General features: G+C 36.0%; 1 protein-coding gene across 6 annotated transcripts in view; it reads right to left on the bottom strand.

Moving 5' to 3' along the window:
- The window catches only part of SYBU (syntabulin), a 108,098-nt gene extending 90,328 nt beyond the window's left edge, over positions 1-17,770 (bottom strand). For 2 of the 6 annotated variants that reach the window (XM_057497819.1, XM_057497822.1), the window contains exon 1: positions 17,319-17,756. In XM_057497819.1, coding sequence (XP_057353802.1) covers positions 17,319-17,365 — 47 coding nt within the window. In that variant the 5' untranslated portion in view covers positions 17,366-17,756. Of the gene's footprint in view, positions 1-17,318 lie in introns of all 6 variants that reach the window. The other 4 variants (XM_057497821.1, XM_057497820.1, XM_057497823.1 and 1 more) reach the window with 4 other exon arrangements.
- Between the last annotated feature and the right edge of the window lie 9,154 nt (positions 17,771-26,924).

Raw genomic sequence — 26,924 nt, 5'->3', positions numbered from 1 at the left:
TAACCATATACATGCTCTCTGAAACTACTTTTCAGGTTTTTAAAATTTTTAATGACTCCTCCTGTTGGTACAGTTTCTTCACACTTCATCACATTTCTAAATAAGTGATCACGTATCTGAAGATTTCATGTCCTAAAGGCATTATACCAATATTTCCAAATGCTTCTGCTTACAACAGAAGGCAGTTTTATTCACACGTCCCACTTTTTGAATCCATTAAGGCCATTTTGGGAGAGGAAAAACTAGAAACCTACTCTTCTGTTTTTGTTTTCTCCAAATTCTCTTTCCTGAGAGCTTGTACATTTCTTGCTAAGTTTCCAAAGCACACTGAATACCCATCAGAAATGGAGTGAATGTGGCACATTCTTTAAATGGAAGTCCTGGAAAATCTGCTGCATTAAAAATGGAAGAGGATCACTAAGGCAACTGGTGTGCTTCTGAATAGAGAACTCTTCTTTGAATGCCCAGTATGGACATGGAATGGAAAATATCCAGCACCACCACATGGTCTGTGAAAGTTCATAGCTTTCAGGGTTTCTGAATGTCAGCACTACTAACATATTGGGACTGATACTTTTTTTTCCTTGTGGGGGCCTGTCCTTTGCATTGTGCCGCGTTCAGCAGCATCTCCAGCCTCTGCTCCCTAGAAGCCAGCAGCCCCACCCACACATCTGGTCCGACCTAAGTCTTGACAAATCAAAAATGTCTGCAGATGTTGCCAAACATCTGGGGGACAAAAATTGTTCCTGTGTGTGAGAACTACTAAGTGCTATTCGAAATTTATATATTTTTATATATAGTCTGAGCTTTAGCATTAAAGTTCAAACCCATCAATACTGTTATCTACATCTGCTTTTCCTAAGAGCTTGTAAACTTCAGAAAATACTCTAGATTCACATAATATTCTCATGTTCCATAGTCTCAATCTCAATGATCTATATTGTTTTAGCTGCCTCTCTAATTTAAATACCCCACCTCATTTTTACCTGGGAGTAGTATAACATAATAACATCAACCTTCATGCACAATCAATTACTACATGTAATGGAGAATGAAAAGATGTAGCACCTTGAAACCCCTTAGACATATTTCCAGGGTGCTTATGGAAATTATTTTTATAATGACCTGTACTTCCTAATAAACAAGAAAGGCATGGAAATTTCACTACCACCAGTTTGGTATCTTTCAGTAGTACTACAAAGATGATTCAGTAATTCATGTTTTAAATAATACCTAAAACCTTTACAAAAACATAAATACCATGTATGAATAAAATGCTTCAAAGCAAGATTTGTTATTTCTCTTTCTCTCTCCCTTCAAATAGTTTAGAAATAAAGCATCTTATACTTAGTATAGCTTATTACTTGTCATATGTAAAATTTGGGCATTTAGGAATAGTGGAAGCATATTCCATGTTTTCAAGCTTACACGTTTATTTTGAAATGACAATAGGCAGACACATGTATTATGAGGACAAGAACATGGTAATTTCATAGAGGCAGCACCTGGAAAAATGTATACCAACTCTTTGTTCTCTACTACCCTCTGGTGGTTTGTAAAAATAAAAAAGTAGAAGTTAAAAAAAACCTTCAAGAACCATTATTATAATCACAGACACTATCAATAGCTACCATTTATTGGTAAACATTATAGTAGGCTTCACAAAAACTCTCCTGTAACCCTTAACAGTTGCTTGAGGGAAGTATTATGATTCACATCTCATTATTAAGGAAACTGAAACTCAAAGTGTTGAAAAAACTTATCCAAATTGATGTATCAATGCCATTGTACAATGACATTCAAATTCCTATCTTATTTATGCCAAGGCTTAAAATTCATTGTGTGTGTGTTACTGCTTTTGGGGAAACTCGGAGAAATGAGAGTGGGCCTGACACCATGATCCTTGTCGTTAGAGGAAGCTAATGGACTTTTTGGCCGAACAGTGGAATCTTGTCATATTCTCATTTAAATTAATCAAATTCAACTATTCTACTTGAGGAAATGGAGAGAGAGAAAGAGACAGACAGAGGTTTTTAATAGTTGTAGGCTTTTCCAGTTCAGGCCTATGAGTTGATGTGAAATAGGCATGCGAATCCGCTGTTTTTATACTTCTCACATCTCACTGAACCATGTGTGTTTCTTGTGTTTAAAGATACAAATGCTTTTACACAAGGGTTCTAATCATAAACCAACAAGTTCATCTGGTATTCAACAAAAAAATCACCTGCTCTGATGCTAGAAGGAAACTGGCTAAATAGTGAATTTAGGTTCCAATTTAAGTATTTTTCAAAGATGGTTTGAACTTCATTATTGCTTTTGTTGATGCCATTTGCTTTCTTTAAACCCTCAACCCAGCACACAATGTGGTTCTACCACCTTTGTGCATGTGTGTATGTGCTACGAGAATAGGGGGTAAGGGTGATTTTGAGGAAGACGTCACTTCCTCAAAATTTTTCAATAAGAAAAATGAAGCCAAAAAGCATATTCTCCATGATGGCATTTAAAATAGCAAAACAATGTATTTTCCTTTAGACCATTCATTGTTAGCAAAGATAAATATATTTTAGAGGTTCTTAAGAATAATGTAATTTAGCTTGAGCCAGGGCAACACTGAATAGTAAATGTTTTATTTTCAAACTGGATAGTCCTTCAAATGAGTCAAAGTGAAAAAGATTGTGCTGATTATTCAAAATCAATAATGTATAACTTGAAATTCCCCTTAATTTCTATTATATGCATTTTGTTAAAAAATGAGAAATAATATAAATTAATTACATTAGATTTCAGGTATCAGTGGACAGAAATTCACCCATATGCCAAATATTTGAGTGATTATGAAAAAGGAGATACTGAAAACAGAGCAAAAAGTTTTCCAGGCAGTGGAAATGAAGGCTATTTCCCTGACTTATTTAATTACTCTGTGATGCAACTGATCTAAGAGATTGAAGATAATACTGGCATAATGCCTATAAAATCTGATTGAGTTAATTACATTTATGCAGTATTATTATGTAAAACATTTTCATGTATTGAATTTCAAGTGGAAAAAACATCTTATCATTTCTGATTTAATGCCATGTGAAGTTTTATTCGAACACAATATGTTTGAATTTCTGGAATGCAAATAGAGATTCTACCAATGAAAAGCTCTTTGTGTTGATCTTTTCTCTTCCCACTTCTCTTCCCCAACTTGTCCAAGAAAATGAAGGTATTCAGAGGCTATTATTCATAACAGAGAAGAGCATATCCACTGATTTTAAAGTTTCCATATGAAGGACACTTATTAGCTTAAGTAAGCACTTATGCCTTTATCACAACTGTTTGTGTATGCACTATTGACTGAGCCTGGATTCTGGTTACATATGCAAAACCATGTATGGGAAATCCATACATGGTTTTGCAGTCAAAGCATTTTTATCCTTCAATAACTGATGAATGTTCATCACAGGTAAATTTATTTTCAGTGTATATTTATAGAGATTAATGAGCTTAAGCCAAAAGAAGAAGAGATTCTTGATAGTGACAGAATTACGAATAGAACACTAATAGATTAATTTCCATGATGTAGTAAGTAGCTTCTGTTATTGGCTACTACCAACATATATTTATGCATCCATATACCAACAAAATATCAAAAATGCTAAAAAGCTTATTAAGTTAAAAAAATTTTATTTTCTATTTTAAGGAAATTTAAAAAATCAGAAGTTACTATTTACAAAAAAAAAATTCCAGAAAAATATAGCTTTAATGATATCACCTTATATATTTTAGTTTTATAAGGCATTTTCATGTATACTAGCTCATTTAATTTCTAAATGCCTCTTGACCCTTACTGTGATGTTTTTCCTACAATAATATTTTTGATGAGCCTAATATGTGTATTTTGGTTTTTTAAGTACTATTGAATTAAAATATAAATAGTGGTTCACTTTTGTCATCAATGTTTAAATATAACATCTTTAAATAAAAATTTAAATTAACATTTGCCTTATCTCTGCCAGGATATCAGTTTTTACCAAACAACCCTAATTCCTTCCATTCTTTTCTTCTTCTCCTTTCCTCCCTTTCTTCCATATATAATATCACTTGCAGTAAAACGTAATTATTTTCTATTTTTCTCTAAAGGAGAGAAAGAGAGATTGAGAGAGAGGAAGAGACTACTTTACTTCATGTAGGCATCAAAGGGTATCTTAATACAGAATTTCTCTTCTTTGTGCTCTAAGGAATAAAAAACATATAGGTTCTTTTTAAAGGACTAAGACAGAAACACCTACTGAATCATAAATCTTCTAGATGAAGTTACTTGCTTTTTGCAATTTACAGCATAATAATTAGGTAGGAAAATCCTGACTTCGAATGTGTAATGTTGGGTTTCCCTCCATTATAATTCTTTTTGATAGAGTAAACTCAAATTTATAAGCAGAAAATCATTCTTTGTGGTAAAGTCACATAAAGTACAAGACAAATTTGGTTTCAGTTTCTCAGGTTTTCTTATTATTATGGGTGTGGTATAGTGTTTTCTTAAAAAGAGAAGAAAGCTATGTGAGTGCATATTTCATAAGCTTCTTATTCATTATTCATGCCATTGGAGATAGAAAGAATATATACACACAGAAAATTCTCTCAGATGTGTCCTCTGAGAAGTACACTCAGCCTAAACCTCAAAGGGTCCCTTTCAGTGGAGGCTGGAGGGAAGCTCAGTGAAGATGGCAGATGGCTTTCCTCAGATATATTTTTGTAGCAATGCTCCAGTGGCTTCCAAGTTCCACTGGAATTTAGTTTTTGGCTACATGAATTAGGCCAATAGCACTTGACCCTAAAATAATGTAACAGTGATTATAGAATTTGAAAAGTTTCAAGCTAATTTAGTCCTATGTGTTTCAGAAATATTATTTTTTGAAATATGAAAATAAAACAATCTTTAATTCAATTTTGGAAGGGGCAGTGTCACTTATTTATTTAGTTATATAAATTAGATTCATATTTCTTTCAAGAATGTACAGCTGATTTTGGCCTATGAATTAATTAATATGCACTGAAAGTGCTCTGGGTACTTTATAAATATTTAATTATTAATATGAGGATAGCATATTTTACTTGAATTAAAAAGGAGCTATTAGTGTAAACCATTTTGAAAAACTCATTTATAAGGTCAAAATGAACTAATAAATTGGGTGTTAAAGTATACTATGTAATCTAAGAATAGGAATGAAATCCTTTTTCCTTAGTATCAGATTAGATTTTTCCTTGAACCATCTAATTTCATTAATGAATGAAACATTAAAAAGAAAGCAAAAAAATAAAATGAATTTTAGAAATAATCTCTCCTGCACCTCACTTCTGCATATAGCTGCGATAGATTCATAACTGATATCTTGGGACACTATTTGCTGGCATTAATAAATTAATTTTTCATGTAGTTGGTCATCATTATTAGAAAGAATGTAGTAAACTGAAGTAATTTAAGGTTGTTGTGCATTTAACAAACTGTAATTGAACATCTTGGAATCTGGGATCTCAATACAATAGCAGTGTCTAACTCTGATTATACAATACAGTACCAAGTTTTTTATACCAAATATAAATTAGCAAGAATTCAACTGAAATAGAAAAAGCAGCCCCGGAAGATGACTGGTTAGCCAGAGACGGGTAAGATTCCTCAAGGGAGGAACAACCTAAGACAGGCACAGTCGCAGGGGGGTCATCAGGTGAGAAATTGGGGATCAACAGAGGTGAGGCTTAGAACCTCACCCTCCCTGTTCTGAGAGAAATCTTCTGCATATGTGGATGTTTTATTGCCCTTGTCTAGCTTGGATTAACACATAGTCTACAGGCACACACCTGATCATCTACATTTGCTCTCTTACAACACTAAACTATGTTTTCTACCTTTATGTTGTATCTACCTACCACTTCAGCATTTTATTAAAAATAATAAAGAGAGAAATGTGGTATCCACATATAAATCAAGTATAAAAATCAAATGTGTATTCATATTTGAACTGACTGTTTATAGTTCATAATGCATGAGCAAAACCAAAAGTTTCTGTGATGACTGCCCTTGTACTGTTCACCATGTAACTTATTCAATATGTAAGAATTTGTTCTCCATGTAAGAACTTGTTCGTTATGCTTCAGAAGATTGGAGACTGACGAAAATTAGGCTTGGGGTGGATTAATGATTGTGCATTGAGCATTGACTCCCCTATACAGAATTTTATGGTTGTTAACAACCATTTGATCAATAAATATGAGAGATGCCCTAACAACAACAACCAAAAAAAAGTACACACTTCCAATTGTAAAATAAATAAGTAACCGGGATGTAATGTATAGCATAAGGAATATAGTCAAAATATTGTAACAACTTGGTATGGTGATAGCTGGTACCTAGAATTATCATGTATATAAATGTTGAATCACTGTGTTGTACACCTGAAACTAATGTAATGTAATACTGTGTGTCAACTACCCTTCAATAAAAAATAATTATCTAAAAAAAAAAAAAAAAAAAAAAAGAAAAAGCACAATATCTGTATTGAGGTTTATAGATTGATGCACAGAGGTTGTATGATTAAAAATGCTTAAATATTTTCTTAATAAATTGAGCTGTGGACATGGTACTCAAGAGGAAATGGAATTTTTTGTATAATTAAGAACATGTCAATTTGGCATTTAGTAGATTGCTTTGGCAGTAGTCAGTTGTTATCAAGATTAAATTGGCAAAGATCTCAGAGTATGTATTTGGAAAATCCAACCCCCTTCTCTGTTAAGAGACAGAAAAAAAGAGCTAGAAATATATATTCTGTTTGATAAAAGCAAGTGGTTATTTCCAAGTTAAGATATGAGTTGGAAGCCTTTTAAATGTGTGTCAATGAATGATAATGATTATTCACAAAACTAACAGAATTTAAAACACTTTAAAAACAGTACATATAAATTAATCCCTGGAAACTTCAATTAAAAAATAGGAGAGAACTCAAATAATATTAAATGCTCTTTGCAATATATTTGCCACTATTATCAAAATAAGCATGCATTGTAGTCATTTCCTTTTCCTTTTTAACAACATTTAGCAAATTGATAAATCTTGCATATTCTGCATTTCTTAGTTACTTTGTATTGCTTTCATTTGAAATGAATTACAAAGAAATACACATCATTATTCCAGACAATGTTTTGAATTAGTCCACTTTAAAAATCAACAAAGGAATCTTCATAATATATGGGACATCATAGTTTGTCCATACTGATTGCCTGAAGGTTAACTTTGGATGTTCTAATGCTAAAACTAGCAAATTGAAGAAGGAAGGAGAAAATTAATTTAGCTTAAGTATCAGCTGTGTGTCAGGCATTATCCCATTAACCCTTTTAGTAACTCTTTGAGTAAAGCAGTAATCTAGCCATTTGTTCTAGATGAGGACACTGGCTTGGATATTTCCCAAACTGAAGGTTGAGATGGGTCTCAGGAACAGGTTAAGTGTGATAAGCACTGCTAAGTAACTCAAATGCAGCTTTTATATTTAGTTTTAGGTACATTTAGACACAGAAAAGTAACAATAAATACCCTTTTTAATTTTACTTCTTCAACACCTGACTCCAAATACATCAGCATTTATATAAAACATCTTCCTTTACATTCTCAAAGCTAAATACATTTGCATCCCCTGATTTTGATTTGTCTTGCCCTGTAATTCAAGATTATTGAACTAACTTTCATGACCCCCTACTTCTAACAAAAGTAGACAAATCACTCTAGTATCTGATATTGCTCCTTGGGGTGGAGAGGAGAGCAGTTTCAGAGGACTTCTAAAAATTATTCAGGAAGAGAATTCTTTTTAAGACAATGGTTCTCAACCTTGACTAAATCTTAGAATTACCTGGGAAATTAAAAAATACTGATGCCTGGGGCCCACTATATGATTCTTCTGTACAGCTATATTTGGAAAACATTGCTCTTAGTTTCAATGCACAAGGACACTGTATTTCTGCATTTGCTTTGCTATTGCACCCACATAGCCTCAAATAAGATGAGCATTAAGGCACCAGCAGGGTGTGAGGAATTGGGGACAGCACTTGTTATGTTATTAGAAGGGAGATAACTCAGGAAGTAACAAAAATCACCATCGTTTTGGCATAGATTTCTGAACTAAAAGAACAGTATAAGTCTTAGTGGAGAGAAAGCTGCCTCACAGCAGTGGGCAATAGCCTTTCCCCCTTGCCAAGGTGGTAATTTAACTGGCATCCATTTAATACCAACTCTGATTGGAACTATATAGAAAAACAGTGTATTATATCTAGTTTCACCTGCTAGAGTCTCAACCAAGTTTTAGACTATTAAACTCATGATAATTATTTTTTAGAATCTACATATTAGATAGCTTAGCACTAAATAATACACCACTTATACTTAACAGCACATATGACACTTTAATCTTAATCTGTGATGGCTCCCAATCAGGAGAGCATATATGAACACTCAGAGGCTCCAGCAGCATTCAGTTTGAAAGGCCTCAAAACAACTAACATGTCATATTCAAAATAATTTAATTAAAATACTTCTAGATCAAGAAGTTGCATACTACACTATTTCTCAGATACATTCTAAAGGAAAGCCTGTAGTATGACATCATCGAGTCTGGAATAAACTCTGGATAGAAACTCACTGGGACTCATTCATTCAACTGATACCCAGGTGACAAGTGTAGGAATGGTCACACATCACGGTAGTTAACTGTTCTCTCCATGTCAACCAGACACAGACACTCACAGTGAAGAAAACAGGATGTAGTTTTACATGGCTTGATAAAAGGAAAGCTACATTCTACTAAAATGACAGCTTAGGGTTAATTGTATAAAACATAATTTGTAATTTTTTTGCAGGAATCATAAATCAGGCAGTGTATATAAATTCTTTGCTGTTTAAATGTTTAACTTGGAAACTTAAATTTTTTCCAGCTCCCTTCCAACTCCAAAGTAGGCTTCTCTGGAAAAATCAGCAACATTTCACAAAATGAGGTTTAGTTAACCAGTTAACCACATTTTCCTTAATATTTTTATGACACATCTTTGATAAAAACATAACTCCCTAGCAAAACAAATATTCCTCCTTCATCACCACAAGCAAACTTACCTATTTGGAAGGAGAAGTAATCAAAAATCACAGGTTCAGGCACTTAAAAAGAGCTATATGAGGCTTTAGTTCTGAAGCCAAGGGTTGGAGACTTGCTTAAATGAACCCAAGAGTCAGATGGTTATGGCCACCTTCCAAAAGGAAACCTGAGGAATCTGCCCGAGCAGGTAGTGCTCTGGGGTGCCTCCCTTTGTTCTAAGAAGAATGCTAATGTTAAAATCACAGTTTGCAGTCCTGCTTGCTCAAGGAACACTGATGCAGTCTGACACAGCTTCCAGCTTAAATATCTTGTCTGATGAGAAAAAATAAGTCCCCAAAATGGAACCTCCCTTGTGTACTAGTAAAACAGGCCACATAATAGATGTGCAAATCTAAACAGGTGGCAATTTGTGGTCACATTAATGTTATTTCACCTCCTTTGAAAGATAAATTAGAGACCTTGAGAAAAGAAATTTTCTACTTCTTGTTGAGTGTCCATTAAGGAAATCAGGGTGTGTCTGAATTTTTTTTGCCTCTTTCTTCTTCCTTGTGTGCAAAATTTTCATTGGCAGATGAAAAGCAGTTAGTGTAAAGAGAGAAAGAAATTCCTTAGGGCACTGAAATATAGATCAAGGCATAGCATAATGGGATGGAATGTGCTATGAAAAAGTAAAGGCCACAAAGAGAAAAAAAACCTAACTGTGTAGTTTATTCATGTGTTAACATATTTTTTAAAGTGTAAGAGAAGTTTTAATTTCAAATCATTTTAATATTGTTTTTCATTGTACTGGAGGAATATAAAGCAAGTCAGAGAAATCATTATTATGGGCCTAAGAAAATCCAAAATGAAAAGTTTTGAAAAACAAATAGAAATTTACAACTGTGAAATATTATCGCTGTTGGTATACCTTAATGAATAAGTGAGGTTTAGGAGAAAATTGATGAAATTTCCCAAGCTGTACTTCAGATAGGTTCAAAAACAAATATTTGCCAATTCATCCTCCACACTGCACATTATTCAAATATACAAACTTGTAATGCGTGCAAACTGTCTTGCTATGCTGATTATAAAGTTGAACAACACGTTCATTTCTAAGCCAATATTTGTATTCTCATGCGTCATTAACTGGAAGAAACAGAAATCCTTTCCTTATTCCTCCTTCCAGCTGACCATGTAACGCTCCATTGAGGAAGAGCTGGTTTCAGCACCATGGACAAGAGCACACAGAGCACTCAGTCTTACTATTTGTAGCTACAGGAAACGTTCCCTTTAGGTTAAAATGTAAGAAAAAAACTTAAACAAGCCATCTTCCATTTTAATATGTTTTAAGTATGAAATGAATACTAAGAAAAGTTCAGTTTGATAAAAGAAAGCTTACTTTCAAACCCCTTTTATCTTACAGAAAAACATAATGGCCCTTTTATAGACATGCATCGCATCACTATGATAAATGCATTTAAGTGCAATTAGGTTTAATGGCTCCTCACTCAGACTATTCTACTACACTTTTTAAAGTTAATTTAATGCGTATTAATGGTGTGAAGTTGCTGAAATTATGAATTGAGTTTCCTTGGGCACAAGTTAAAATAAGGAAGAAAGGAGAGGACAGATTAATATTACCTTCCACCCTGTTCTTCATTTGAACTACAAATGGTATCAGCTCTGCTCTTAGGAAGGAGATGTTCGCTGTTAGTAAGTTAAACTTATTTTCATGGTTTTAAACTCAGATAATTGTCTTTGGTTGGGTCTTCAAGGGTATGTTGTTTTCTTCAGGGAATAAGAAAGTATGTGCACTTCAGAAATTAAATTCATATTTTATTCCATAGTTTCAGAGAAATAGATAACTTATCACTTGCTTCCCTTTCTGTATTCTTCTTACAGTTCAGCTTAGAGAGTCGTTCAGGATATTCCTATTTTGTAATCTCTCCCTCACATCATCACCATGTATTACACAAAATAGTGGTATTTCATCAATTTAAAATCTGAGTTCAATATTATGATAATAAACACTATTACTATTAGTGTGAAAATTGAAAAATCCAAGCTTCTGGTCCCAGGAACACTTGATGCAGAAAAGTGATGTAAACTTTGGTTTACAGTATCAGGAAGATTAGAGTCTAATTTTCTTATTCCTCCTTCCAGCTGACCATGTATTGGCGTCACTGAGGAAGAGCCAGTTTCAGCACCATGGACAAGAGCACCCAGAGCACTCAGTCTTATATTTGTAGCTAAAGGAAACGTTCCCTTTAGGTTAAAATGTAAAAAAAAAAACCTTAAACAAGCCATCTTCCATTTTAATATGTTTTAAGTATGAAATGAATACTAAGAAATGTTCAGTTTGACAAAAGAAAGTTTACACTTTCAAACCCCTTTTATCTTACAGAAAAACATAATGGCCCTATTATGACTTCCAAAAATATTAAGAAAGAGAAAAATATTCACTTTAATTATGTTTGGAGAAAGAAAGGTATAAACTCTGTTTGCTACAGTTCATTTAAATTGACAGATGTCGAAGAGAAGGCAGAAATTTGTAGCTACTTCTTAGCTTCTTTTGAATGACCTCCAAACTAAAAAGGATAGAATAAAACTTAGTAAAGGAGACTAAGGATAGGTCAAGTAATGCTACTTGCTTCTTTTAAAGCTTTTAGTTCACTTGACAGGCAAATAATGCCCTGGGATTTATAATCTCACCTTTTACAAATAAATAGGAGTATAATAACACTGCCAATGTCTTTGAAGAATCCTGGAGATGAAGATATGCCAACAAAGTAGAAATCTAGAAATGAAGCATATAGTTCTGAGTTTCAAAAATTTCAAAAATAAGAGTCTCTAAAATATTGATGAGACAGAAGTGAAATATCAGGCAGTATTCTGACACAAATTAATAAAAAGATGGTTTCTGAGCATTTAGAAATGCAAAAAAGCCATAGTTAAGAGATCACCTTGGGCTCCAACGAATAACTTGTGCAAGCCTAGCTTCATTTTTTTTTTCTTTTTACAGAGAATGTTAAGACTAGTGAATCTGAGATGGCTAGGACACAAGTAATAAACTTAGAAGCTTACTTAGTCCAGGTAGTTAACACAAATGAGCTAAGCGGCCAAGGTACTATCAAATGGAATGATAATGGGTCTGGCATATAGAAGAGCTTGTGCCAGCTGCCATTACTCAGCTCTAACTTTATTATTTATTTCCCAGGGAAGCTAGAAATATGAGATTTTTATGTGAATCTCCTTGATTGGTTAAAACTTTTTGGAACTGCAATTTTTTACTAATGAATACTCCCCTGATTTTTACAACAAAACAAAATAGATTTGTAGGCTGAATCTGGCCCTTAGCTTGGACATGGAGTTAGGCATAGGGACCTCAGTAAGGCATCTGGCAAGGCTTCACATGATACCATTATCGAGAATTTATGGTTGGGTGACAGTAGAGACATTACAATTAGGTGAGTTAAAGTTTATCTCAATATAAGGATAACTGGATCTTGCCAATGATGAAATGGACTGCCCTTACAATAGAAACATTCACCTTAACCAGAACTTGGCATTTCACAACATCATATGGAAAAATAAGTTGGGGTTGAATTTTGAATTTAATGTTAATATTTTTTCATAAATGTGAATATACTTATGTGTATATATACAAGTCTCCTTTTATTCACTCATCCATTTGAAGATGTTTATTAAAAATCTACTATTGCTAAGTACTGTTCAAGGTGCTGGGAATACAATGGGAACAAAAATCTCTGCTCTTAATGGAGTTTTCATCCTGTATTTGCCACAGTTTTGATTTTAAGTTATATGGGCACTCTACGAATATGTTTTCTTGTGTGTTAACTTTGCTATGGAGTTTTCCTATGCATTCAGCACAGAACATGAAATTATTTTGGGTGAGAAGCACATTAATCTGTGACAAATAGGTGTTGTTAGCTAATACATCTAAGTTAATTCATTCACTTTCATTTTCTTTTTAGAATATTTATTATGCACTTGCCATTCTGGTGGGGCAAAGTGGTACATCACTTTTGGATGTAGAGTCAATAGGTACAACCTGGGATAGGTGGTTGCACCCTGCATGCACCAACACGTTGAATACTTTGGTGACCCAAACACCTGACACTGTTTTTGGTTAGCCTTTTACCAACTTAAACAAATTAGAGAAGTGGATGAAATCATGTGTCTTCTGGCAGTGATTGCTCCAACATCAGTATCACTCTCCTTAAGCAACAACACCTTGTCTGGGTTTTAAATCCCATCATGCCATGTCAGCTGTAATTCTAAAATGAGGTGGCAAACATGGTAAAGTCTAGTGATAGACTTGTGAATGAGTCTATTTCAATCTAATTTCTTGCTCTTCTTTCAGTATTGGTGATGGAGTTTTTTAAAAAAGGATTTTAAGATTACCATATTAAAAATAATCTTATCTGATTATGTAAATAATTTAAAAAACAAAGGGTCAGAAATAAGTGGGGGAATTAGATTGTGCAGTTAAGGAATTACAAACTGAGAATTCTTTTCTCTCAAATCTGGATCTCGTGATAGGTCTACAGAGCTGTTTTTTAACTTATCCGAGAGGCTTGCCGATGTTTCCCGAGGAGCAAATTTAAAAACAAAGCAACTTTCATTTTAATGCTTGAAAATAAATTATGAAATAAAAAAGAATCATGGCACTCTAGAATGCCTTTGTAAGCCACATGTTGTAGTAGGAAAATGTTTTTTTCTTCTCTGATGAGTGAACATTCTCAGTGAAGTCTGATGGTCATAAAAGTTCATTGTGGAACCAGCAGAGCACAGTGAGTTAAAGTTCCTTGAAAGCATTTTCAGGAATGCTATTATGGCCCTCCCATACTCACCTATCTGTCTTTTCTCATATGCTTTTTAAAAATTCACTTTAAGAATGCAAAGATTTTCTCATATATGAATTTCTTCTTTCAAAGGGAATTCCACACCAAACCAAATGCCAAGAAGACTGAGTGCCTTTAAGCAAACTGAGTTAATGCACTCTGAGAAGACAGATAATCAGCTTGATGCGTAAGGCTGGAAGACAAACTGAATGAACATTACCATAAATTATGGAAATAAAGACCAAATATAGCTTCTAGTTTCTAGAGAGCTAAATATACTTACTAAGATGCTCCATTCCAATAAAGAATTAACTTACCTTTAGCTTAATAAAAATTATACTTTTCTAGAAGGGATGTTAGGTCATTTCTCAAACGGCTACTGGGTGACCTAGTTCTTTCTTCCTTACACCACTGCTCACAAGCTGCCCTGTGGAGCTAGGCTTGCCTCCCTCCCGCTTGCCCAGGGCACCTCCAAGCCTTGCTATTGTACAGTGTTCTTGATGTGCTGGCTGTAGCAATGGTGGTACCCGGGATGATTTTAGGTGCTTCATGGATAAGTCTCTTTAGAAGTTACATATGTATATTTACATACCTGGAGAAATATAACTAACAATGTAAAATCTGGTATTTCAGGAGTATTATTTCCTGGATGAAGGCTAAGCTAAAAAAAGTGTCAATATTAATTGTGATATTAAGTGAACAGCAGTACATTTTGCATTTAGAGATTGTAAAAATTGTTAAGAGTACTGGAGTAACTGAAGTTCTGGAAATTATGCCTTCTCCCATGGAGAAAGATGTTTCTTTGGTCAGAAATGTACATAAAAGAATCTTCCTTTCCTTTGCCAGGATCTGCAGGGACCTCAGTCTACAGGACCACCACATTTTTAATGTTCTACCCCCTTCAGGAATGCATTTCGGTGTTGTGGGGCTTCTGCCACTGGCAGTCTACCCCAAAGAAACACCCTGAGGTAGATGAGGGTAGTTCTAAAAATCCACAGACTTTTCAGATACTAACTTCATTTATATTCCTGATTTGTCTAAGAGAGAAGTCAATATGAGTGTTAGTTTCTAAAGGAAGCCTGTCTCCTCCCATCACTTCTGCTCAGTGATCTCTACCTATTTAATCACCTGAAGCACAGAAAACATCCTGCTAAGAAGAGGAAAGACCAACTGTAGACCTAGGACCTCACTATTTTCATGCAGGAAAAAAGAACAAGAGAAATACCTGACTGTTCTTTTAGCACAATAACTATTTAAAGGAGACACTTCTTATATTCCAAAATTTTAAATAAATAATTTTGAATTAATAGGTACTAAGATGCTATTTAGCATCTTCAGGATATACTGATAGCCAAGCATGAGTAGTAATGCATTTAGAAATGCATATGGTCTTTTAAAATATCACATGAAGAAGTATGCAGGCATTAGTTTGTAGCACATTGTTAAATGGCATATATAGCAAAGCATGTTATTCTGTGTACATTCAGATTTGGTGAAATAGCCAATGTTAGGATTGGATGTACTTACAAAATTACTCTTTAAAAAGCTTTTTATTTTGAAATAATTACAGATTCATAGGAAGTTGTAAAGATAGTACAGAGAGGTCCCATATATGTTTCACCCAATGATTATCTTATATAACTATAGAATAATATTAAAATGAGGAAACTGACATCAGTGCAGTATGTGTATAGCTCTAGGACATTTGATCACCTGCTTAGACTCATGTAACCATCACCCAATTAAGATACAGAGCAATTCCATCATAACAAAGATCTTCCTCACACTACCCCTTTATAGTCACAGACCCCTTCACCCCATCTCTAAGCTCCACCAATACCAAGTTTCTAAAAGTACTCTTTTATGCTTATCTTACATATTTTTGCTAAAAAAAAAATGAGAGAACTACAGGTCTTATGTTTGGAAATGGATGGCTCTTAGTTTGCCACTGGCTAATTCGTGGCCCTGGACAACTCACTCTCTGCCAGTCTCAGTAACTAAAATGAATATTTGGACTATTTCAGAGAATTGGCATTAGAGAACCTATATGATTATTTGGTCTTAATTATGATATGTTAAAGGCTACTAAATACAAACCAAGTTAATAAAATGTGATTTAAGTATGTGGAGATCAACAAGGATTGAACAGTGTGTTTTAAATGTAATCTGCATTAAAAGTGTCATTGTCAAATAACTTAAGTAACTAAAAGCTGCATTATGATAATATATTGTTTTTCTAAAATTTGAAGCAAGTAAAAAACATGGTTTAACTTGGACCATCTTTCAAGGGGACAAGTGCTACTGTTCTACTAAATGCACAGGCAGAGAAAACTTGGACTCCCTTTGTCCCCAACGGCACACTTTGGGCAGGCAAAAGCAAATGTCCCTAAAATGTGCTTAGCCAAGGATCAGAACTGTCAATGCTGCAGCAGAAACTTTAAGATGAAGATTCAGAACTATGGGGTTCAGATTTGACCCTTTTCTGAGAAAGGAGGTTCAGACACTGCAGCACCTCTTTGCTTCTGTTGCTCAGGTTTTGGAGTCAGAGGCAGAGGACCTACAAGGAACCCAGCAGTGGAGTTGCCTGATTCTTGCACCTTACTTACTACTTGCTCAACACTAGTGGACAAGATAAAAGCAATAGGAAAGCAATTTTCTCCAAGTTTCCATTAAAAGCTTTAAGAATCTCTTCCCATGTACCAATGTACCAATTTGAGCTTGCTCATCTCTTCCTCTCTATAAGCCATTCTTATTTTAAAGTCAAGCCTGTTAATGCCACCCAGCATGAGGATGTTTTGAGCTTATCAACTGAGCCCTTCAATAACGTATCAATGAAAATGGGTCCTCCCTCCTCACTTCTAATAATCTGTATGAAAAATTCCCTAGGAAGCAGAAACTTAAAAACATGTCCTTTGGTGACTTGGAACCATCCACATCTTTGGGAATATCTGAAGCTTTCTTTTTGGATGCCACCAGTTCTTCACTTTCTGAAAGGCACCATTTCCAAGGCCCTCTCCGGAGGACAGTTAGTAAAGGGAGATTCCCAAACTGATCTGGCCAGCCTTGCCTATTGCAGAGAGGAGTCCAGCCCAGCCAGCTCAATAACCAATCAATCAAACAGGGACACTGTCCCGTCAGTGTACTGCTGAGATCCCCATTTTCTGTGCATCCCTTTCTGAGAAAGGAGATTCAAACACTGCAGCACCCAGAATTACTCCCTCCACATCTGCCACACTCACTGGAAGAGGTGGTCCTGGGATCCGAGCGTCCATCTCCACCCTCATTGGACCCAAAAGAATGAGTCGCCCTCCGGTACCCGCGGGCACTGACAGCAGAGGCCCGCACAGACGCCGGGTCTTACCCTTTCTCTCCCAGAGGGGACCCATTGCGCCGACCGGGAGGAGGCATCCGCGCGCGCCCGGGAGGCCGGGGCCCGGCTGGCCCGGGGTCGGATGCGTACGGGGCCCGGCGCCGCCGCTGCTGCGCGCCGGGGCTCGGGGAGCCGGGCTCGGCCCGCTCCGCCCCCGCCAGTCCGGGCCGGACACGTGGTGCCTTCGCTGCGCGCTCGGGACCCGGTGGCCCTCGGCCTCTGCAGCCTGCCCGGCCCAGCACCGGCCGCGACAAACAGGCGGAAGGGCGGGCGACCACAGGGCGGGAGCCGGGGCGCAGGGTGCAGCGAGGTGGGCGCGGGGAGGGCCGCTCGCCCGGGTGCTGCTCTCGGGGCTCCCGACCTCCAGGCTCCGTCCCTGTCGCCAGGGCCCCGGCAAATTTTACTGTACGCTCGGTTTCCCGAAGCCACTCGGGGCGGGGGCGGCGCACTGCACAGGCTCCGGTTCCCGCCTGTTGAGGGGAACCGCGAAGGGCGGGAGGGCCTGCGTGGCGCGAACCCCTCGTCTCTCCGGCCTGGATCCCGCGGCAGCTGCGGCCCTGGGGCTGGAGCCCGCCTCGCGGTCTTCGCTCACCCCAGGTAACCAACTGCCCCCGCGCTGGAGATGCAAACCTCTGAAAACCCTCAGTGTGGACCAAAGGTCTCCTGGGAAAATTCCTCCTGCGACCACAGCCTGCCTGTCTAAGGGCATCTAAGGAGACACCGCCCAAAACGGGACCAAGATTTACCTGCAGCCACAAGTTCTTTCAGACTTCACCAGTGACCTTGGGCACCTCTTCTAAACAAGATGTCTCTGTCCGAATTTGCTGATGCTGACAATAAACGTGGCCATGCACTTTCTTACTCTCAGGAGAGAAAAGCAATTGAATTAAAAAAGCAGTCTTATTTAATTTTAAATTGAAATAATTGGCATCCAATATTAAAGTTAGTTTCAGGTGTACATTTATATGCATTATGAAATACCAGGATAGGCAGATACCATCTTTCACCGTACAAAGTTATTGCAATATTGGCTATATTCCCTATCGTTGTATTTTAGGAATTTATTATTTTACAGCTGGAAGTTTGTACTTCTTAATCCCCTTCACCTATTTCACCCATCCTCCACCCACCTCCTCTCTGATAACCACCAGTTTGTTCTCTGTATTTCAGTCTGTGTCTGTTTTGTTTGTTTCTTAGATTCCACATATAAATGAAAACATAGGGTATTTGTCTTTCTCTGACCTATTGCACTTAGTATAATACCCCCTAGGTCCATCATCCATGTTGTCAAAAATGGCAAGATTTCATTCTTTTCTTTGGTTGATATTTTATATATATATATACCACATTTTTTCCATTCATCTATCAAGGGGCACTTAGGTTGCTTCCATATCTTGGCTACTGTAAATAATACTTCAATGAAACATAGGAGGTGCATACATCTTTTCAAATTAGTGTTTTCATTTTCTTCAGATAAACACCCAGAAGTAGAATTGCTGGATTGTATGATAGTTCTCTTTTTAATCTGTTGAGGAAACTGCAGTGTTTTCTGTAGTGGCTGCACCATTTTGCATTCTCACAAACAGTGCATAAGGCTCCCTTTTCCCTCATATCATGGCCAACACTTCTTTTCTTTTTTGATACTAGCCATTCTGACTGGTGTCAGGTGATATCTATCGAGGTTTTGATTGGCATTTCCCTGATGATTAGTGATGTTGAGCATCTTTTCATATCTTGTTGGCCACCTATATGTCTTCCTTGGATATATGTCTATTCAGGTCCTCTGACCATTTTTAAATTGGGTTATGTTTTTTTGAGTTGAGTCATATGAGTTCTTTATGTATTTTGTATATTAGTCCCTTACAGGATATATCATTTGCAAATATATTCTCCCATACAGTAGGTTGCCTTTCATTTCATTGATGGTTTCCTTTCTGTGCAAATGTTTAAAGTAAATTTCACAGTTTAAAGCACTTGCTAAATAAGGAAAAATTAAAATGTATCTTCACGTGTTCACTCTGTATTCATCATTGCGATAAAGTAAACTTTCTAATAGAATGTTTAATACTATCCTCATAAAATGAAAGTCATTAAAATTACTTTTTATTATGTTCCTCATAAAATGATAATTTAAAACATTTTAAAAGTTTATTTTGCAATTTTATATTTTAGCAAAACAAGTTGATGGTTCAAAATCAGTTGGAGGGTTTTGCTCTGGAAGAGCAAATGGGTAGACAATCAAAGGAAACTACAGGTTGTAGCTCAAGATTAAAAATATGAGGAGAGAGGTGCCTAATAATGCAGACTTCTTTTAGGAGGACTTGAAGGACCCATTATGAAGAATAATCATATGGAGTTTGAATTTACATTTGGATGGAAATTTCCAGAGTCGATCAGATTAGGTAACCTCAAACAATGCCTTGCAGCTTTAAATTCTATGTATTTTTTGCAATGTAAGACACTTGATATAATGCAAACATAGTTCTTCCCCTGAAGGTGAAATCCTCCAACCCCATTCCTCTTGATATTCTTACTCTAGATGCAGATGCACACATTAACCTTAGGGTGTCAGAAGTCACCCTTTGAGGGTGTTTTTGCCAAAGGATATTTACCTATATTGAGGTAGCAGACAGGTTCTTATTAGACTTCCTTCTTCCTTTTGCATTTATTCCTGCTCTGTATTTTTAGGGACCTCCCTCAGCTAGATTCAAGATGTTCTGTGAAATGGCAATGTGGCTGAGTGGAAAGGAAGATTGACAGTGAGAATCCTCAATCTGCCATTTATGAAGGGTAATTTGTTCAACATTGAACATAATAAGCTCTGCCTGATGGTTGCATTATAACCAGTGGGGTGTCTTGTCAACCAATGTGCTGGGAAACAGGTTTATACAACTCAGTCTTTTCAGTAATTATTGCCTTTAAGTGAGTGCAGCCAAGCATGTTAAATTAAACTTAGTTCATAATTGTCAGATTTTAGTATAATGTATTCAGCTAAAAGGATTTAGACATTTGGGCCAATTTGGCCCTCTGTTCGAGAAGCTGCACATGACATGGTATGACCCTGCCCCTTGACATTGGAGAGAGGATGATGTGAGTGACTGGGTGCCTGGATTTAGTTATGAACATTTCCTGACTCATTTGTCACCCAATACCACATTGCTGGATTAAGGCAGGCCTACCTCTAACAAACAAAAATTTCTGTAGGAAGTTATTGATTCCAGGGCATACTAAATCCAAAACTTAATTCTCAGGCTATAAATCCACAATCAAAAATATTTTCACTTGGCTTAGATTGCATTTCCAAGTGTGATATGAGATTTGTTAGGCAATTTTTGGTCTTATGTTAGGAAGTGACCTGTGTCTGAATTCCCAGGATGTGTCCTGAACTGTTCACATATTGTGCCAATATCTATAAAAGTTCTGGTATCAAGAAACATGACATTTCAAGTTACTTTCTTCTTAATTCTCTAATACATAGGCTGTGTACCCACAATGGGGAAATCACACCAATTCTGGTAGTAACTCAATCAACATGAGAAAGTTGGGCCTGAATTTTCATACCTTAGCAGGGTTGGTGTGTTATTTACTGAGTTAGGTAAATTTAAAGAACTCTTAATATTTCCTCAGGAACATTTTAGGAGATTCCAGGGAAAACATGATTACTCTGATAAACAGATATCAAGGGCATGTGGTCTTTAAGGGTTTAAGGATCTCTTACCTAACCTCAGGGAACCTTTGGCTGGGGACAGCATCTCCTATGTGAATATTCATTTAAAATTCCCCATGGTTATACCTGTGTCTGGAAATCCTTGAATTTGTGGTAACATTTTACTCCACAGATCCAGTCATGGATTAACCACATTTTTTCCCACCATTTAAAAAGTAATTATTAATTAAGTAATTCATGAATGCATTTTTGTGGGAGTATTTCAAGCAATGAAGAACTATATTCAGGATTAAAAAGTTAGGTGTCCCTTTATTCCTGCCTCTAATCCCACTCCAGCCAACCTTGTCCTAATAAGCTGCCATTAATAGCATAGTGTCATTTTTTGCTTTTTTTAATGCATTTACAATCATATATATGAATACACACAAATACATAGTTTAGCAAATATTAAAAGAATCATAGAGTATGCTTTCTTTTTTTGCTATTTACTTTTTCATTTAAAAACTTCTACAGAATTGGATAAGTTTCCTAAAGACCTCCCTCATTAGTGGCCCCAACTACACTATTTCATTTCACCTTCACTGTCCACTGCATTAGAAGGAAAAACAATCTTCCATTCAGTGCAACAATTTAGAAAGCATTGTTTCAAAGTCAGAGATTGCTTTCTGTCTTCAGATTAAAATATACATAAGATTTTTGAACCAACAGGATGAGAAAACAGAAATAATAACCAAGATTTCAATTGAGCTAAATGTTCTATATAGATAGACTGCTTAAGCAGCAAGAGACTATTTCTCACAGCCTCAAAGATGGAAATGGGGTAATTGCTAAAAAAAATAGGTCCATCTGAAAAAAATTATCCCTTATTTCTGCCAAATTCAAGCAGCTTCCCCAACCCTTCCTTTATGACCACTTGACAACTGAGCAGAAGGCAAAAAAGCTCTTCCCTGTAACCACTGAGCTTGATTGCTTACAATCTTCAGCCCCCAGGGGTTCTTGCCCCCCCCTTGATTAGCAGAAATGGCCCCCTGCTCATCCTGTCAAGACTCTCAGGCTACACAGTGAATAGGGGAGAAATCTCATTTTGGAGACAAGCATTTTCTGTGAACTCTATTACGCAACAAAGCAGCCTGGCTTTCACCGGGGTCACAATTCCAGGATATAATCACCAACTTCTTGGGTGCAATATGAGGCCGCTGCTGGAGTCCACTCCTTCCATGTTCCTCAGTGTGATTATTTCATGGTAACAGCTTTCTCGAGGGAGTTGGAGATGCTTTCTGTGCATTTTAATGAGCCTGTCATCCAGCCTCAATTTTTTCCCTTAGTCTTCATTTCTTTTTTTTGTTCCTTTCATTCATTTTGTGAGCCACATGTATTTGGAAGGCCAAGAAGACACAGAGATTATTAATGTTGTCAGTATAGATAAAATCCATTGTCTTCCCTTCCTGAAATTTAGCAACATTTCATGTTCTTGGTTTAACAGAGTTTAAAATATTCTGTATTTATGTTCTGAGAAAAAAAACACATAATTGGACATGGACATACTTAGATATATTCTTACACAAAGGATCATCTTATTTTTCATGAAGAATTGAAACATATGTTAAGTACAGTTATAATAAACAGTATTACAACCAACACCCCTGAGTAATAAAAGATTTCAAAATCCTACCAAAATATCCAGCAAATTCAAGATTCCATAGTTCTGGTTTTATAAGAATTCATGAAAAGAGTTAGATGATCTACATATAGATACAGTGGTTCCAACCCTAACATTTTTATTTTTAGTTGTTAATTAATTAATTTAACAGCAAATACTACCATTTGGGATTCATAAAAATTTTGTTGTTATTTTTAAGAACAGGAAGAATAGATAAAGGTGTGGTCAGGTCAGAATATTTTATTTTATTTCTGTTACTCATCTTATTCTGATCACTACATTTTGATTTTTATAACTAAATTTACCCTGAGATTTGCTATAAAAGAATATGAAATAGGATTTGTATTATAAAAAGGTTTACCTTGGGATTTATTATGAAAGGATTGTAGACTAGGGTCTTTTTTAATGAATTTCCACTACCCATTGACCTTTTTTTATTCTAATTTTTTCAGATGGTTTTTTTAATGAGTGATGTCTGTGACTAATGTTCCCTGTAGCTTCACCTACTTAAATTAATCTGGCTCTTTATCCTTTGTAAACATATGTATGATCTGCTTCAATCAGATTTTCTGAAAACAAAGGAAAGAATTCTCCATCTTTTCCCAGGAGCTTTACAAATGATATGCATTGAACTAATCCAATCGGACTAATATGATTATTTTTGTGTGTGTATACAAAAGGGCACAGATTGCTCAATAATAAATGAGAAAAAAAAGATGACAATTTTCCTCCCAGCTTATTTACATTTGTATTTAGGAAGAAGGTGTCTGTGGGCTAAGAACCCATAAAGCTTCTAAGCTGCAAGACTTTTCTTTAGGACCAGCATTCTCTCTTCCTTTGGAATCCAGCTCAAAGAGGTGATGTATTGGCGCACCTTCATAGTGATGAGAGGTGTGCAGGCACAGACTCAGACTCCTACCTGGCCATCAGCGTGCCAGAACTGAGGCCTGGGTATCCAAGCCAGTTGGCTGGGGCAAGAAAATGCCCTCCTTCTGAGCCTGGGTGTGGGCTCATGAGGCTGCCCTCACCTCCATGGTTTGTTTTTGGGTCTGCTTTCGGGCTGCTATAACAAATTATCTCAAACTGGGTAATTTAGAAACAACATATATTTATTTCTCACAGTTCTGGGGGCTGGGAAATCTGAGATCGAGGTGCCAGCCTGGTCGCAATCTGGAGAGAGCCCTCTTCCTGGTTCAGAGCCGGCACTTTCTTTGTCCTCACATGGCAGAAAAGCCTAGAGATATCTGTGGGTCTCTGATAAGAACACTAATTCCATTCATGAGAGCTCCACCCTCATAACCTAATCACCTCCCAAAGGCCCCACCTCCTGATACCATCACCTTGGGCGGTTAGGATCAACATCATAATTTGAGGGGATGCAAACATTCAGTCCCCAGGAGTGTTCTTCCTGTCTTCTCTCCCTTAACTCACTGTGTTCCCAAAGTTCCTCTCTTGGTTCTCCTTTCTTTTCATGCCATATAAACTCCCTGGTAATTTCACCAAAGCCATGGTTTTCATGATCTCCTATTGATTGTTAAAAATGTACCACCAGCCCAGTCCCCCTCCCAAGATCTAGGTACTTGGTTCAACACTCTATTGGATATTTTCATTTGAATATATCATTGCTTCTTCAAAATCATAAAGTTATATAAGATGAACAATTAACTTTATTTTCAAACATGCTTTTGTATTTCTTATCTGAGGAAGTGACACTACCTGAATGGCTGAAAATGGAGCCCTAATGTACTCTTCCCTCTTATCACCTCCCACATTCCAAGTTACTAAATCCTATAAATTTCCTTTCCTATTTCTCCTTTGTTTTCCATGACCACTTACATTAGATAAATTAGTTAATTTCTTTATTATTTGTGGAGGAAGGAAGGGAATGGATAGGAGATAAGCATTGTTCATAGACGTAATACACTCTTTAGAGTCTCGGTTAGACACCGGATGTATTAGCATCCCCATTTTCCTTCTTCTTACAAAGTTTTGTGAATTTCCCAAGACTGTGAATTAGCTCAAGTTTAAAGACAAGCCATTTACCTGTTGATGGTATGTATGTTCTTAGCACTAATTTGTTGTTCTGCTATGTTACACGAAAGTGTCCTTTTATGCACATTCTTGCCAACTCTAATATTACCAGTTTTTAATAATCTGATGGACAAAAGCAATACTTAATTCTCTTAAAGTCATATTTTAATGATCATTAATAACTTCTAGAATTTTCATTTATTATTTCTTTGCTTTTTAGTATGTGAATTACCTTTTCTCATGAAGTTTTCATGTTAATATAATAAAATTTAATATTTCTGTTGAGTCAGAGAAGCTCTTTATGTATTAAGCATGATGAACTTTTTCTGGGATGGTGTGCCTCTGTTGTAATTTTTTCCTTTTACTCTGCCTCTTGTCTTTTATAGATATTTGTGTTACCCTTTGTCATTCAGAAATATTTTGTTTGTAGTTTTTAGGTAGTGTCCTGGGCTTTCCTTTATGTCTCCACAACACTGTCCAAGTTGTGTCTCTCATGATTTCCTCACCCTATCCCTGGACTCCAAGTTGATCCAGAGTTATCTTTTCACAACACAAATCAGCCCTGTTTCTTGTTTAAGATTCTTCAGTGGCTTCCCATTGTCTACATGGGAAAGTCTACACTGATTTTAGCACAGCAAGGAAGGTCTTTGGTGATCTGGTAGCTTGCTGCCTCTAAATCATAGTCTACCACTTGCCTCTACCAGCACATTAGCTCACCAGCACCCACAAACACCATATGTGCAGCTTATGTCAGAGTCCCCTTTGTCTGAAATGCCTTTCTTTCCTTGTCCTCTTAGGGAATTCCTACTTATCATTTCAAACTCAAGCACAGTTGATTATTCCTTTCTTTATGACATCATACAGTGTATATTCCTGTTTGCATTGTTTTCCCAGTTCTTGCTGTAACAATGTACCTGTAGTCTTATATACTTAATAGCTTTCTTTACTATAAAAACCATTCTTAATTCAAATAAAACTATTCAAAAAGTTACATAAAGGAAACGTTGTATCTCTTCTGTAAATAGCAATGCAGCTATACTTGCAATAGATATGAAAAACCAAAAAAAAATAATAATAATAACATAACTACTACAGAAACCTAACAATGTCCTATGTAAAATCACCTTGCATGTCACTGGTGTGGTGCACATGCCTCCTCTTGGAAAGCAATTGCACCACTTACCGAATTTTCCAAACGTAGACTTTTAAAGAGAGATTTTCTGGAGAAGATTTACAGACCATAGTACAATTACTGCTCATAAAAAAGATAAAAGTTTGTAAAAGGGTTTAAACAAACCTTTAGATAATGACATTTACCTGTAGTTATTGTCACAGTAAAATGTATTAATCTTAAGTCTGTGAAAACTTGACTGAATTCTAAACAGAGTGTGATGGAAAGCTTTAAAAATGCTTCTTAGCCCATCTTTCCTTTGGCCTTTGTCTTAATTCAGAAGGGAAAGTATTAAATACAGATAAAAGAAAATGAGATCAGCAGGGCCAAATGAAAATGGATGGTGGGCCTCAGGGGGCAGATGTTGTTATAGAACACTCTGTCAGGCTAAATTTGCTAGATTATATGGTAGGATGAAGATGAATTTAAAATAAACTTAGAATTTAGAATATAAATACAATAACTATAAACACAATACATATAAATATGTACTGTATATCTATAAACACAATAAATAAAAATACAATAAAATGAACTTAGACTGAAACACAGTATTATATTTTGATTTGGGAATGGTCTAGGGCTATTGCTAGGCTAGACTGAATTACACATGTCATTTGACTTTGTGCCACTCATTCACAAAAATCTCACAGGGATCCATCATTTGTCTTAGAAGTTTAAATATACAATTCACATTGCTTCTCATTATTCCTTCTCTTTCTCTTAATCTCTAGGTGCTGATTTGTAAATTTAATAGAAATGCAGTGAAATAGTCTACATTCAAATGCTTTTATCATTTGACTTGTTAAGAATGAATCAACATTCTTAGAAGCTGAAAATTCAGTAAGTTGAGAGCTAGCAACAAGGAAAATTATTATTTTAAACTTTTCAAATTTGTTACACTTTTCATTCTAGTATTGTAAAGTACCAATTTTACTAACTGCATAAAACTGCTGCCAATACTAGAAATTTTTAAAAGAATAGCAAGCATCAACTGGTAATGTAAAAATAGAACTTTGTGACCAGTAATGAAGGGGTGTTTATTTCTCCGAAATGTATAATTTTAGT

This window comes from Manis pentadactyla, chromosome 3, assembly GCF_030020395.1.
Source record: "Manis pentadactyla isolate mManPen7 chromosome 3, mManPen7.hap1, whole genome shotgun sequence".
Taxonomy (NCBI): domain Eukaryota; kingdom Metazoa; phylum Chordata; class Mammalia; order Pholidota; family Manidae; genus Manis; species Manis pentadactyla.
This window is presented reverse-complemented; position numbering and strand designations above follow the sequence as displayed.